The sequence below is a fragment of the Dipodomys merriami genome, unplaced genomic scaffold (assembly GCF_024711535.1).
Source record: "Dipodomys merriami isolate MVZ:Mamm:240054 unplaced genomic scaffold, mDipMer1.0.p SCAF_19, whole genome shotgun sequence".
In the NCBI taxonomy this organism is placed as follows: Eukaryota; Metazoa; Chordata; class Mammalia; order Rodentia; family Heteromyidae; genus Dipodomys; species Dipodomys merriami.
Window position 1 is genome coordinate 28,570,741 of NW_027203270.1, and position 15,983 is coordinate 28,586,723.

Sequence of the window (15,983 nt, forward strand, 5' to 3'; positions counted from 1 at the left end):
AAGTAAGTCCATACTTCTCCTGTTTGTCAAGTTTGAGGCCAGCTGGGGCTACGTGGTAAGTTGAAGGCTAGCCAGGACTGCAACTCTTAAGAGCAAACTCAGGGCCCTCAAGGTTTTTAGGCAAGTGTGAGATCACTGGACTACATCTCTAGACATTCAGTTAGATGGACTGATTGACTGATTGAGATTGACTGATTCTGTGATTTGAACTAAGAACCTCATAGTTTCTTTTTAAGAACTTTTTTTTTTTTTTTTTTGTCGGTCGTGGGGCTTGAACTCTGGGCCTGAGCAATGTCCCTCAGCTCTTCAACTCAACGCGAGCGCTCTACCACTTGAGCTACAGCACCACTTCCAAGGACCTCATAGTTTCTAAGTAGGCACACATCAATTTAGCCATACCTCCAGTTCCTAGAAAAGTCTATGAGACTTTATATCTTCAATAAACTACTCAGAAAAAGCTGGAAGTGGTGCTGTGGCTCAGGTGGTATTAAGCAAAAGAAGCTTGAGGATAGAATCCAGGCCCAGAGTTCAAGCCCAAGGACAGGCTTTGGACCTCAATCCTCAAATCTCAGTCTCTTGAGTAGCTAGGATTACACGTACAAGCCACCAGAGCCCAGCATATATTCTTAATTTTGGGGAGAATACAGTAAGATAAGCATGACAATTTTCTTTCATAAAATGAATCTAATTTTAACTAAGGAAACTCCTTTGATTAATTCTTTTTTTTTTTTTGTTGGTCATGGAGCTTGAACTCTGGGCCTGGGCACTGTCCCTGTGCTCTTCAGCTCAAGGTGAGTGCTCTACCGCTTGAGCTACAGCACCACTTCCGGTTTCCTAGTGATGAATTGGAGATAAGAGTCTCACAGAACTTTTCTGCCCTTTTCTGCTCGGGCTGGCTTTGAACCATGATCCTCAGATCTCAGCCTCCTCTGTAGCTAGGATTACAGGCGTGAGCCACTGGCGCCCAGCTCCTTTGACTAATTCTATGTGTAAGTGATTATTAGGCTAGGGGTGTGTAGTTCAGAAGTAGACCACATTTTAGCACATGTGAGGCCCTGGGGTTAAATCCTAGCAACTAACAAATAATGAAATACAAGGTAAAGATGTATACATACACACACACACAAATACAATGCTGTCCAGCTGGTAGCTCATGCCTATAATACTACTCAGAAGTTGAGATCTGAGGATCGCAGTTCAAAGCCAGTCAGGCAGGAAAGTTCATGAGCCTCTTATCTCCAATTAACCACCAGAAAACCAGAAGTGATGTTGTGGCTCCAGTGGTAGAGTGCTTGCCTTGAGCTGAAGAGTAGACGCCTAGGCCCAGAGTTCAAGCCTCACAACTGGACCCCCCCCCAAAAAAAAAAAATCTGTACAAATATTGCTACTATCAGGCATGGTGGCAAAACACTTCTAATTTCAGATATTTGTGAGAATGAGGCAGGAAGGTTGTTGCAGGTCATCCTAGCCAATCTACTAATAATGCCCCCATCCTCCAACTTCCCCTCAAAAAAAAAACAAAAAAAACCTGAGTTTTTTTTTTTGTTTGTTTGTTCTTTTTTATTTAAGCAGTTGTTTTGGTTTTGGTTTTTTTTTTGGGGGGGGGGGCAGAGCATAGGAGGGCCTTTCTATGTTGCCAAGGCTGGACTTGAAGCCATGGGTTCAAGCAATACTGCAGGGTACTCGTGGCTCACTTATGTAATCTTAGCTACTCAGGAGGCTGAGATACGAGACTCAAGGTTTAAAGCCAGCTAGGGCACAAAAGACCTCAAGACTCTCTCCCATCAGTCAGCAAAAAGTGAAGTAAAGGTGTAGTTCAAGTGGTAAAGCACCATCGGTGAATGAAAAACAATCCTCCTGCCTTAGCCCCCTAAGTTGCTGGGGACAACATGCATGAATCACCATGCTAGGCTTGCATTAATTTTTAAAGTGGCAACTAAATGCCCAACACAGGCTTGTAAATTTGGTTTTATGCATTTTTAAGTCATAAAGGTATTTTACTGAGGATTTTCTTTTTTTTTTTTTTTTTGCCAGTCCTGGGGCTTAAACTCAAGGGCTGGGCACTGTCCCTGAGCTTCTTTTGCTCAACGCTAGAGCTCTATCACTTGAGCCATGGCATCACTTCTGGCTTTTTCTGTGTATGTGGTACTGAGGAATCGAATCTGGGGCTTCATGCATACTAGGCAAGCACTCTACCACTAAGCCACATTCCCAGCCCTTTACTGAGGACACAACACTTAGAACTATCTCAGTTATATTATAAAATATGTATAGTAAAGAAGCAAACATACCAAAATGTTAATATTATAGTGATTTATATTTATATTTATAGTGAGATACTGGGATGGGGTAGGAGGAAAAGTATTTGCCATTTTTTCTTGATATTCTAGATTTTCAATTTTTCCACACATTATAGCCATTTTTTTACTTTTTGGGGGGGGGGGTTCCCCCCTTCTCTTCCTTTTTTTCTCTCTCACATTTCTGGCCTGGAGTATACTACATACTAGGTTAGCCTTTATCATCTTCCTAGCTTTAAAGAAAATCCATCATCCTTTTTTTTTTTTTTTGCCAGTACTGGGGTTTGATCTCAGGGCCTGGGCATTGTCCCTGAGCTTTGTACTCAAGGCTAACCCTCTACCACTTGAGCCACAACACCACTTCCAACTTTTTATGTTTATGTGGTACTGAGGAATTGAACTCAGGGCTTCATGCATACTAGGCAAGCACGCTACACTAAGCTACATTCCCAGCCCCTAAATCAATTTTTGAGATTATATTCGTATTTCTTTAATTTAATCCTAAAAGTTCTATTTCCATTTTCTCATCTCTAAAATTCGTTTAGACAAATAACTATAAAGAAAATAGGGGACTGGGCTGGGAAGGTAGCTCAGTGGTAGAGTTTGCCTTGCATGCTTGAGGCCCTGGGTTCGATTCCTCAGCACCACATAAGCAGAAAGAAAAAAAAAGCCAGAAGTGGCGCTGTGGCTCAAGTGGTAGAGTGCTAGCCTTGAGCTGAAGAGCTGAGGGACAGTGCCCAGGCCCCAGAGTTCAGGCCCCACGACCGGACTTTAATTCACAATCTCCCTGCCTAGCCTCCAGAGTGCAGGGATTAGAGACATGTTCTACCAAGTCTGGTATATTCTGTAACTGTATCGGTGTGAAACAATAATAGTATGTGGCACATAAGTGATACTCAGGAGGAATAACCTAAAAATAGTAAGTGTGGGATTTAATAGCCATTAAGGTTTTATGTTTTAGCTTAAAAAAGAAAACAAAAGCCTCAAAATTAGGATGGGGGACTTGAGGGATTTAGCATAGTCATACTAGAGCATTGCTAGAATGCAAAGGACTCTAGGACCAGAGCTGGGTGCCACTGGCTCATACCTGTTACCCTAACTACTCAGGAGACTGAGAACTGAGGACTGGTGGTTCATGCCTGTAATCCTAACTACTCAGGAGGCTGAGATCTGAAAACTGTGGTTCAAAGCTAGCCCAGGCTGGAAAGTCCATGACACTCTTTTTTTTGTTATTTTTTATTTTTTTATTTTTGTTTGGGTCCGGTCACAGGGCCTGAACTCTGGGCCTGGCGCTGTCCCTCAGCTCTTCAGCTCAAGGCCAGCACTCTACTACTTGAGCCACAGCTCCACTTTCCGGCTTTTTTCTTTTTGCTTATGTGGTGCTGAGGAATCGAACCCAGGGCCTCATGCATGCAAGGCAAGCTCTACCACTGAGCTACCTTCCCAGTCCTCCATGATCTCTAATTAACCACCAGAAAACTGGAAGTGGTGCTGTGGCTCAAGTGGTAGAGTGCTAGACTGTGGCTCAAGTGGTAGAGTGCTAGACTTGAGCTGAAGAGCTCAGGGACAGCGCCCAGGTTCAGAGCTCAAGCCCTATAACTACAAACCCTCCCCCCCACCCCACCCCCCAAAAAAAAGACAAAACAAAAAATCCTGGGAATGATTGGAAGATAATTTAATGTTGTTTATCTGCTGACTTTATTGAGTGTTCACAGCAGATTCCACCTACCTAAAGCATATTTACTAATGACTTTTAAAAGTATAAAGTGTTGGGCTGTGAATGTGGCTTAGTGGCAGAGTGTTGATCTGGCATACAAGAAGTCCTAGGTTTGATTCCTCAGTTCCATGTAACAGAAAAAGCCAAAAGTGGTGCTGTGGCTTGAGTGTGTGCTTTTGCACTGAGCAAAAGAAGCTCAGGGTCAGTACCTGGGGCCTGAGTTCTAGCCCCGGACTGTCTCCAACCCCCCCAAAAAAAGTATAAAGTATTTATTAATGAAGGAATATTTTATAAAATCAGCAGTAATTAATATAAAGCAATCTGCTATTTTCTTTTTTTTTGAAGGACAGGTCTCCATATATAGCCAACTAAGCCTTGAACTCACTATTAGCATAGGCTTGCCTTGACCATTTGATTTTTCCTGATTCAGCGCTGGGATTACAGAATGTCCCACCACACTCAGCTTCCTCTGCCAACACTGTAATTCCAACATGGATCAGAAAGTTAGACTTTAGTATAATATATTTAAAAAGTTCCTAGATTGTGACAGAGTAACAAGAGGGTATGTGATAGAGGCGGAAGAGATTGAGGTTGACAGGGTACATTGTATGCATGTATGGAAATGTCTCAACTAAATCCCCCTTGTACAACTGATAAAGTTCCTATAGAAACTGAAGGTATGGCTGAAGGGGTAGAGTGCCTACCCAGCAAGCATAATGCCCCTCAGTTCAAACCCCAGTTCTGGAAAAATAAAACTCCCCACAGGCAGCAAGTAAGAAAAATTAATTTGTACCAACCAACCCTGTAGAAACTTAACTGCTTTCTAGTACCTTTGTCCTTCTTGAAATCCAGTGCATCTTGTTTATCTGTCACAATTTCCTTCATGTTAACAACACTTCGGTGGATTAGCTGACGAAGAATTTTGATCTCACGAATGGCTGTAATTGGGAAGCCTTCTTTCTCATTGTCTAGTCTCACCTTCTTCAGAGCTACTAGTTCTCCTGCCAAAACAAATTCAAGTTATTATCAATTATCATTTTAAGCTATCATCATAAACCATTCCTTGCTCTCTCAGACTTAATATCTATTTTAATTTTTTTTTAAGGTTCTGGTCCTTTTATTTGAGTCATGGGACCTGAACTTTGGGCCAGGTACATGTGAAGTATAAATTCTCTCAGTGATTCTGGGGTTGAAATGCAGCTCCTCACATATATCCAGCAAGAGTTTTAACAGTTGAGTCACACCCCCAACTATATTAGCTTGCCTTTCTGTCTTTCTTCTTTTCTTTTTCTTTCTCTTTCTTTCCTTCCTTTCCCTTCCCTTTCATCCCCCCCCCTTCCTCTTCCCCTTCCTTTTTTTTTGAAAATGGTACTGGGGCTTGAACTCAGGACCAAACACTCTTCATTCAAGGCTGGGTATTCTACTAGAGCCAGTGGGAGTGGATGAGTGCTTAACTAAAGGTAAGTCTCACAGACTATTCTGCCCAGGCTGGCTTTGAACCTCAATCCTCAGATCTCCACCCAATAGCTAGGATTACAGTCATGAGGCGACAGCACTTATATGCCAGAAACTCTTACTTAGCTTCTTCACTCAAGGCTAGAGTTCTAACATTTGAGCCACAGCTCTCAAATACAAGCTTTTTGCTGGTTAAACTGAGATAAGAGTGTGATAGATTATCTGCAGGGGGGTGGTTTCAAGCTGAGATCCTCAGATTTCACCCTCTTCAGTAGCTAGGATTACAGGTATGAGCCACCAGTGCCCTGCTCATGTTTTTTGTTTTTGTTTTTTGGGTTTTTTTTATCCTCTTCAAAATTCCTAGGAAGCAATAAATGTTTAGAATGGACAACAAAAAAGGACAAGGTTACAACTCAGTAATAGTGTGCTTTCTTTTCTTTTTTTTTTTTTTTAACTACTTTGAGCCACAGCTCTACTTCCTTTTTCTGGTAATTAACTGGAGATAAGAGTCTCATGGACTTTCCCACTTGGTCTTTGAGCTCAACCCTCAGATCACAGCCTTGTTAGTGGCTAGGGTTACAAGTGTATGCCAGACTCAGCTGATAGTGTGCTTTCTGAGCATGCTTGGGGCCCTGGCTCAGTGGTAGAGTGCTTGCCTTGCATTCATAAGGCCCTGGGTTCGATTCCTCAGTACCACATAAGCAGAAAAAGCCAGAAGTGGTGCTGTGGCTCAAGTGGTAGAGCACTAGCCTTGAGCTAAAGAGCTGAGGGACAATGCATGCCCAGGCTTAGAGTTCAGGCCCCACAAACCACCAAAAAAAGAAGAAAAAAAAAAAAAAAAAAAGAAGGATCCTCCCCACCCTGTGTGCTGGGGACTGAACCCAGTTTCTCACAAATGCTAGTCAAGCGTTCAACCACTGAGCCCATCAGGAGAGTTTTTGGTTTTGTTTTCTTTTTGCCAGTCTTGGGACTTGGAAGTCAGGGCCTGGGCACTGTCCCTGAGTTTCTTTTTGCTACCTGAGCCACAGTGCCACTTCCGGCTTTTTCTGTTTCCATGGAATTGAGGAACCCAGGGCTTCATGTATTCTAGGCAAGCACTCTACCACTAAGCCATATTCCCAGTCCCTAGAGAGTTTTATTTTTATTTTTTTGTTGGTCGTGGGGCCTGAACTCTGGGCCTAGGTACTGTCCCTCAGCTCTTCAGCTCAAGGCTAGTGCTCTACCACTTGAGCCACAGAGCCATTTCCAGCTTTCCTGCTTTTGTGGTGCTGAGGAATCGAACCCAGACCGTCATGCATGCAAGGCAAGTACTCTACCACTGAGCTATCTTCCCAGCCCCCTGGAGTTTTAATATAATAATATACAGATAGTCCTGTATATCTGCAATTCCAAATAAATACATTAAAAATATTTGAATGAAGAAAATACTTTATCTGTACTGAACATGTGCAGACTTTTTGACTCATCTTTAAAGTATAAAAATTATTTACTTACTATTATGCCTTGTATTACATATTAAAAGTCTGGCTCTGATGGCCAGGTGCTAATGGCTTATGTCTGTTATCCTAGCTGCTCAGGAGGCTACTCAGAACTGCAATCTGAGGATCATAGTTCAAAAGCCAGCCAAGGTTCTTACCTCTAATCACCAAAAAAGCCAGAAGTGGAGCTGTGGCTCAAGTGGTAGAGCACTAGCTTTGGACAAAAAAAAAAAAAAAAAAAACCCAAAACAAAACAAAAATAACTCACCAAAAAAAACAGAAGTGAAGCTGTGGCTCAAAGTCATAGACCATTATTAGCCTTGAGCAAATGATATCAGGGACAGAGCCCAGGCCCTGAGTTCAAGCCCTAAAACTGGAACACACAAAAAAAAGTACTCCAGAGATGACTTACCTGAGGATGTGTGGAGACTATATGCAAATACTATTTAAGGAATTTAAGCAAATTTACCAATTTTGATATTAAGGGTCCTGGAAGCAATCTCTCATGGAAACTGAGGGATGGTTACTACTTTTTTTTTTTTAGTTGGTCATGTGGCTTGAACTCTGGGTTTGAGCACCGTCCCTGAGCTCTTCAGCACAAGGCGAGAGCTCTACTGCTTGAGCCACAGCACCACTTGTGGTTTTCTAGTGGTTTTATTGGAGATAAGAGTCTCCTGGACTTTCCTGCCAGGGCTGGCTTTGAACTGTGATCCTCAGATCTCAGCCTCCTGAGTGCCCTGCTGGTTATTATTTTTGTGAAAAATTTCTTTCAGAGACAAACTTAGAACATAAAATTTACTTTTACTAAATTCATTTAAAACATTAGTATTGATAAATTGCTAAGTTTCTGACATCAAGGATTCTGTGGCACAGGCTTGGGGGCATGGCTCAAGTGGTAAACTATCTGCCTTGCAAATGTGAAGTCCTGAGTTTAATCTCAGTATTTGCAAGAAAAACAGGAATTTGAGGCAACATTTTTTTTTTTCGGTCAGTTGTGGGGCTTGAACAGGGGGCCTGGATGCTATCTCTGAGCTCTTTTTGCTCAAGGCTAATGCTCCACCACATTAGCCAAAGTGCCACTTCCAGCTGTCTGGTAGTTAATTGGAGATAAGAGTATCATAGACTTTCCTGCCCTGATTGGCTTTAAGCCACAATCCACAGATCTCAGCCTTCTGAGCAGCTAGGATTACAAGCATGAGCCAACAGCGCTCAGCTTGGTGGCACATTTATTTACCTGTGTCTTTGTCCTTGGCTTTATATACTTGGCCATAGGTTCCCTCTCCAATAATCCCAATTATGTCAAACTTGTCCACACAGCGTTTCCCCCAATCACTTTCTGTTTGTCTTCTTTCTCCATAACGAGGACAACAAATTCTAAAATAAAAACAGCAAAAGTTATTTTTTAGTTAGATTTCTGTGGCTCTTCTGTTATTGAAATGATATAAAGTATTTTAAGCAGTCTCTCACAGTATCTAAGACAAAATCTGGCTTCAGAAAAATAGGATCAAACAATACATTTGTTGCTTGCTTATTTTCTTTCATTTTTGTCAGCCATGGGGCATAAACTCTGGGCCTGGGGCTGTCCCTGAGCTCTTCAACTCAAGGCAAGTGCTCTACCAGTTGAGCTACAAGCACAACTTCTGGTTTCCTGGTGGTTAATTGGAGATAAGTATCTCAGGTACTTTTCTGCTCCGGCTGGCTTTCAACTGTGATCCTCAGATCTCAGCCTCCAGAGTAGCTAGGATTACAGGTGCGAGCTACTGGCACCCAGCTTGTTGCTTACTTTCTGAACTCTCAAGAAGTGGCTACATCTATAAAATAGGAATGTACCTCAGTGGTTGAGTTTGCCTGACATGTACAGGAACCTGAGCTCAGTACTCAGAATCATTAATAATATCTATATCTATATATTTTTTTGGGTCCAGTGGTGGGGCCTGAACTCTGGGCCTGGGCACTGTCCTTCAGCTCTTCAGCTCAAGGCTAGCGCTCTACCACTTGAGCCACAATGCTACTTCCGGCTTTTTTCTTTTTGCTTAAGTGGTGCTGAGGAATCAAACCCAGGGCCTCATGCATGCAAGGCAAGTGCTTTACCACTGAGCCACCTTCCCAGTCCACACTAATAATATCTATAAAGTAAGTGGCAACTATTTTTATAAAGAGAAAAATGTTAACAATCATAAGATCAGAATCAGTTCATAATATATTAATGTTGGGCTAGTAACGTGGCTTAGTGGTAACGTGCTTGCCTAGCATGCATGAAGCCCTGGGTTTGATTCCTCAGTACTTCATAAACAGAATAAGCCAGAAGTGGCGTTGTGGCTCAAGTGGTAGAGTGCAAGCCTTGAGCAAAAAAAGCTCAAGAACAGTACCCAGGCCACGAGTTCAAGCGCCAGGACTAGGAGGAAAAAAAAGAAAAAATATATATAAATGACTACATTTATAGACAGAAGCTTAAAAGTCCGACTTATTAATTTATTATTATGTGCATATAGTTGATACATTCTAAATTGAAACTTTTTTTTTTGGTCCATTGTGAGGCTTGAACTCTGGGCTTGGATGCTGTCCCTGCGTTCTTCAGCTCAAGGTGAGTGCTCTACCGCTTGAGCCACAGTGCCACTTACGGTTTTCTAGTGGTTTTATTGGAGATAAGAGTCTCGGGGCTGGGAAGGTGGCTCAGTGGTAGAGCGCATGCCTTGCATGCCAGAGGCCCTGGGTTTGATTCCTCAGCACCACATAAGCAAAAAGAAAAAAGCCGGAAGTGGCGCTGTGGCTCAAGTGGTAGAGCGCTAGCCTTGAGCTGAAGAGCTGAGGGACAGCGCCCAGGCCCAGAGTTCAGGCCCCATGACCGGACCCAAAAAAAAAAAAAAAAAAAGAGTCTCACAAACTTTCCTGCCCAGGCTGGCTTTGAACCATGATCCTTAGATCTCAGCCTCCTGAGTAGCTAGGATTACAGGCATGAGCCACCAGTGCCTGTTTTTTTTTTTTTTTTTTTTTTTTAAACTTTTTGCTCACACCTGTAATCCTAGCTATTCAGGGAGCTGAAATCCAGGGGATCAATTCAAAGCCAGACTGCCCAGAAAATCCAAGAGACATCTTCTCCAAAATAACCAGCAAAAACCTTGTCCAGAGACATAGCTCAAGTACGCAAGCCAAGTAAGCATGAGGTCCAGTGTTCATATCCCAGTTTCAGAAAACAAAACAAAGCATAAGCTTATATATCTAGACTTGGGTATTTGCTTTTCTGAAAACAGCGTCTATGGATGCAAAAGCCTTTGGAGAAAGGCTTTTGTCCATAAAAATAAAATACAAAATAGGATCAAACTTTTATAATCTTACTAGATAGGTTTTGGAAGAAACGTGATAGTTGGGCCCACAAGCAAGGATAAAATTTAAGAATAATTAAGGGTGGATAACTCCAAAAACTTACTTTGGTCTCTTTTTATATGGTTGCTGAGGTGGTGTAATTGCTTTTGGCTCTGGAGAGTCTGGGGGAGATGAATCCCCACCAGGGAGCTCTGGAGGAAGAGGGAGGTCTGTGAGTAAATGACGTGTCCTCTGTTCCTTCTCTTTCTTTGCAGGTTTTGAAGGAAGTGTTTCTTTTGGACTAAACAGAGGAAAAGAGAAAACAAGTTATAATTACTTAAGATTTTGCTATTAAAAAAAGAATATGCCAAGCTATTAAGATTATAAAATTTTTACTTTTTTTGTGCTACTAGGATTTGAACTCAAAGCCTTATATTTGCTGAGCTGGCACTTTATCTACTGACTTTATTTTCCTAAAGAATCCTAGTATTCACAACAGGGTTAGTCTGATCCTATGTTTACACTTCCATGTGGCAGGGATGAAAGACATATGGCCATCACACTTAACTTTCCATTTGTTGACAAGGTGGTCTTGTGAACCTTTTTCTCTGGACTAGTCTCAAACTATGATCTTCCTAATCTCCACCTTGAGTAATTAGGATTACAGGGGTAAACCACCATATGAGTTGTTTGTGTATTTATTTATGAAACTGAAATATAAACTCATGGTCTTGATAAATGAAGATTTTATTTTTTAAAAAACCTGCCAAGAGCTGGGCGCTGGTGGCTCATGCCTGTAATCCTAGCTACTCAGGAGGCTGAGATCTGAGGATCATGGTTCAAAGCCAGCCGGGCAGAAAAGCCTGTGAGACTCTGATCTCCAATAAGCCACTGGAAAACCAAAACAGAGGTGGTGCTGTGGCTCAAGAGGTAGAGCACTTGCCTTGAGCTGAAGAGTGCAGGGACAGCGCCTACGCCCAGAGTTCAAGCCCCATGACCGACCAAAAACAAACAAACAAACTTGCCAAGCCAGCTGCCAGACTCTCAAGGACTTTCCTGCCCCGGCTGTCTTTGAACCGTGATCCTCAGATCTCAGTCTCCTGAGTACCTAGGGTTACAGGCATGAGCCACCAGCACCCTGGCAGGATGTTTCAAAGCCAGCCTGGGAAGGAAAGTCCCTAAAACACTTCTCTTTAATTAACCTTCAAAAAGCCAAAAGAGAAGGTGGTAGAGCACCAGCCTTGAGTGAAAGAGCCAAGCCAGAGCAGGAGATCATGAGTTCAAGCTCAGTATCAGAACAGAGAAACAGGAAAAGAAAACAAAAATAACCTGTTAAATTTAAGAAATGTCAGTCACAAATTTAACTGAATTATTTCTGTGATACTGACAATATTGGACTAGGAATGTGACTTAGTGGTAGAGTGTTTGCCTCACATGCGTGAAGCCCTGGGTTCGATTCCTTAGTACCATATATACAGAAAAAGCCAGAAGTAGCACTGTAGCTCAAGTGGTAGAGTGCTAGCCTTGAGCAAAAGAAACTTGAGTTCAAGCCCCAGCACTGGCAAAAAACAAAAAAGAAAACAAAACAAATCCCTTATAATACCAATGCTTTTCTATTTAATCAGATGCTTTTCTATTTAATAAGACTGATGGAAATTTATTTTTTTGGTGCTGATACTAGAGCTTAAACTCAGTGCCTGGGCTCAGTCCTTCCAGCTTTACTGAAACTCACTTCTATTTTTTTTTTTTGTTGTTGTTGTTTTGTTTCTTTCTTTTTTGTCGGTCAAGGGGCTTGAACTCTGGGCCTGGGCACTGTCCTTCAGCTCTTCAGTTCAAGCCTAGTGCTCTACCACTTGAGCCACTGCGCCACTTCTGGCTTTTTCTGTTTATGTGATGCTGAGGAATTGAACCCAGGGCCTCATGCATGCGAGATAAGCATTCTACCACTAAGCCACCTTTGCAGCCTGCTCACTTCTATTTTTATTTATTTATTTATTTTTTGGGTCCGGTCGTGGGGCCTGAATTCTGGGCCTGGGCGCTGTCCCTCAGCTTTTCAGCTCAAGGCTAGCACTCTACCACTTGAGCCACAATGCCACATCCGGTTTTCTTTCTGCTTATGTGGTGCTGAGGTATCGAACCCAGGGCCTCATGCATGCAAGGCAAGCGCTCTACCACTGAGCCACGTTCCCAGCCCCTCACTTCTATTTTTAGTGTTTTGTTTTTGGTATTTCTTATTTTTTGGTCTGTCACGGGGCTTTAACTCAGGGCCTGGCACTATTCTTGAGCTCTTTTTGTACTCTATCATAGGTTTTCTGGTGGTTAATTGGAGATAAGAGCCTCATGGACTTTCCTGCAGGCTGGCTTCAAACCACGATCCTCAGATCTCTGCCAGCAGAGTAGGTAGTTTACAGAAGGAATCACTTTTGAAAGATTTAATATCTGGTATTTCAAATAAACAAAAAAACTATAATATAAAAGTAATATCAATGTAACTGTTTACCACATCTAAAGTCATCTAAACCAGGCACTGGTGGCTCATGTCTGTAACCCTAAGCTACTTAGGAGGCTGAGATCTGAGGATTCAGTTCCAAAGCCAGTCCAGGTAGGAAAGTCCATGAGACTCTTAATCACCAAAAAAACCAGAAGTGGAGCTGTGGCTCAAAGTTCAGGGACAGTGCCCACGCACCAAGTTCAAGTCTGATGACTGACAAGAAAAAGAAAAAAAGAAGAAAACCAAACACATGGGGAAAAAAATTATAAGTAAAAATTTCGAATATGGTCATTCCTTTATCAATTTGAATTTGTGTGTGTGTGTATGTGAGAGAGAGAGAGAGAGACAGAGAGAGACAGAGTGAGAGAGAGAAACACAGAATTAGTTGTGGGGTTTGAACTCTGGGCCTGAGCACTGTCCCTGAGCTTTTGTGCTAAAGGCTAGTTACTGCTTTACCACTTGAGCCACTTCCAGTATTTTGCTAATTGAATATAAAAGTCTTATTGGGTGGGTGCCAGTGGCTCCTGCCTGTAATCCTAGCTACTCAGGAGGCTGAGATCTGAGGGTGGAGGTTCAAAGCCAACAGTGGGCAGCAAAGTCCTTGAAAGACTTTTATCTCCAATAAACCACTCAGAAAACTGGAAGTGGCACTGTGGCACAAGTGATAGAACTCCAGCCTTGAGCTGAAGAGCTCAAGGACAGTGCTCAGGCCCAGAGTTCAAGCCCCACAACGAACCAAAAAAAAAAAAAAAAGTCATAAACTTTTCTTGTCCAGGCTGGCTTCAAACTGCAATCCTTAGATTTCAGCCTCTGTGAAGCTAGGGTTACAGGCATAAGCCACCAGTACCCACCTTTCCTTTACCAAATTTTGTTCTTCCTAAAATTATAGATTTCTACAGAGATGAAGAAAAAAATATTTATCAAGTATCACTCAAACTCAAAATTCAGGAAGCCTACTCATTAAACAATGGACAAGAGCCCAACAATTTAACAACAATCTATTACTAATAATATGGAAAGAACTTAGGAAAAGGAAACAGTATTTGTATTTAACAAGAATACATTAAAACTAATTAAAAATTGTTTGAAATCACCCTATTTATTTGGAAATTGTACACTAACAGTAATCTGAAAAACAAATCTCAGCCTAAAAATATAATAAAGAAAAAGGGTCCAAACACCAACTTGAGAATCATTAAGACAACTGGTAGCAGGATTCACAAAACCTGCCAATCACAGTTGTCAGATTGGGAACAATAGCACAGTTTTCTCGGAATAGATAAACACACACACACACACCCCTTTTGTACAGGTATTGGGGCTTGAACTTACAACTAATCTCTAGCTTTTTCCACTGGAGGCTTGCTTGTGCTCTACCATCTGAACCATACCTCCTCTTCTGGCTTAAATGAGGCTTTTCTGGTCCCTCATGTTAACAGAAGGTTAAAGAGAGCTAAGAATTTCAACACCCTTCCAACGTCCTCCAATTAAAAAAAAAAAGTCATAAAAGACAGGTGCCAGTGGCTCATGCTTATACTACTACTACTCAAGAAGCTAATGAAAAGTCACACATACACACACACACACGTCCATGAAAGATGTTTTACCTGAATAATTCCTAGAACTATAAGGAATAGTAAGGGAATAATATCCCTTACAATATCTATTTTACTTTTTTGTGCCATTACTGGGATTTTAACTCATGGCCTCACACACACTTGTTTGGCTTTGTACTCACAAGTGATGCTCTACCAACATTTAAATAAGCACCATTTATTGATTATATTCTGTGTTTTAGGCAATAAAAAGATATGTATGCCATATTCTCTTAATTTAAGCTGTTGTAGTCTCAAGAAAAAGTTGTAAGGAAAATAAATGAATCTTTTATCTAGCTTTAAGTTGTCTTTTAGCAAAGTTCTTTCAGTGGGGTGTGAAGGAGGGGTCCTGAGGCTTGAACTCTGAACTTTCTTGCTCAAAGCTAATATTATACTACTTGAACCACAGTTCCATTTTGCAGGGGGTGGGAGGTGCCTTACTTGGAGATAAGATTATCACAGACTTTCCTGTCTGGGCTGGCTTTGAACCACAGCCCTCAGATCTCAAGCCTCCTAAGTAGCTAGAATTAAATGCACAAGCCACTCATGCCTAGGCAGCAAGGATTTTGTATAAAACAAACCTATTTTTTATGTCAAACATAGGAACGGCTGACACATGGATACAATAGAAAAAAATGCTCCAGGATTGACATTATGTATGTGTATATAAATATGCATTTTTTATATATTACATACATATATATTATATAACTGATAATAGAAGAAATCTTAATTTCCATCTTTTTACCTTCAATAATTTATGTACATATGGAAAACAACTGATAATCACATTTAAATATAAGTACATTGACCAAGAAAATAAGACATTTGGCTGGGAAGGTGGCTCAGTGGTAAAGAGCTTGCCTTGCATGCATGAGGCCCTGGGTTCGATTCCTCAACGCCACATAAGCAAAAAGAAAAAAGCTGGAAGTGGCGCTGTGGCTCAAGTGGTAGAGCGCGAGCCTTGAGCTGAAGAGCTAAGGGACAGCACCCAGGCCCAGAGTTCAGGCCCCACAACCGGACCCAAAAAAAAAAAAAAAAGAAAAAAAAGAAAAGACATTTTCAGGATCAATCGATACACAACAAAACAATAAGTTTAAAAAGAATTCAAAATAAAAAAAGTAAGTTTTGTTCACTTTATCTTCTCAACATATTAAGAAAGCTAACTCAAGCCGGGTGCCAGTGGCTTACACCTGTAATCCTAGCCACTGAGAGGTTGAGATCTGAGGATCACGGTTCAAAGTCAGCCTGGGAAAGGAAAGTCCGTGAGACTCTTATCGACAATAAACCACTGGAAAACTGGAAATGGCGCTGTGGCTCAAGTGGTAGAGCGCTGGCCTTGAGCTGAAGAGCTGAGGGATAGCGCCCAAGCCCAGAGTTCAAACCCACAACCGACAAAAAAAAAGCTAACTCAAGCAAAAAAAAAAAGCTAACTCTACTGCCACACACAAGTAAGCAATGAATACTCTTAGTTTACCTTCATCTCTAATCTGAAAGATACATGTATTTTATTAGAATTATTCCACCTCTGGAAACCTGCATTCTACTCTGACATGTTATACTTCAGATATATATATAAATTTTTTTGGCCAGTCCTGGGGCTAGAACTCAGTGCTTGGGTACTGACCCTGAGCTTCTTTTGCTCAA

General features: G+C 41.6%; 1 protein-coding gene across 13 annotated transcripts in view; it reads right to left on the minus strand.

Annotated features, from left to right (window-relative positions):
- Cdk12 (cyclin dependent kinase 12) overlaps positions 1-15,983 on the minus strand; it is a 132,597-nt gene that overhangs the window by 96,908 nt on the left and 19,706 nt on the right. For all 13 annotated transcript variants that reach the window (XM_070028163.1, XM_070028169.1, XM_070028167.1 and 10 more), the window contains 3 exons: positions 10,375-10,551; positions 8,182-8,321; positions 4,845-5,015 (listed from right to left, as the gene is read on the minus strand). In XM_070028163.1, coding sequence (XP_069884264.1) covers positions 4,845-5,015; positions 8,182-8,321; positions 10,375-10,551 — 488 coding nt within the window. The remainder of the gene's footprint in view (positions 1-4,844; positions 5,016-8,181; positions 8,322-10,374; positions 10,552-15,983) is intronic.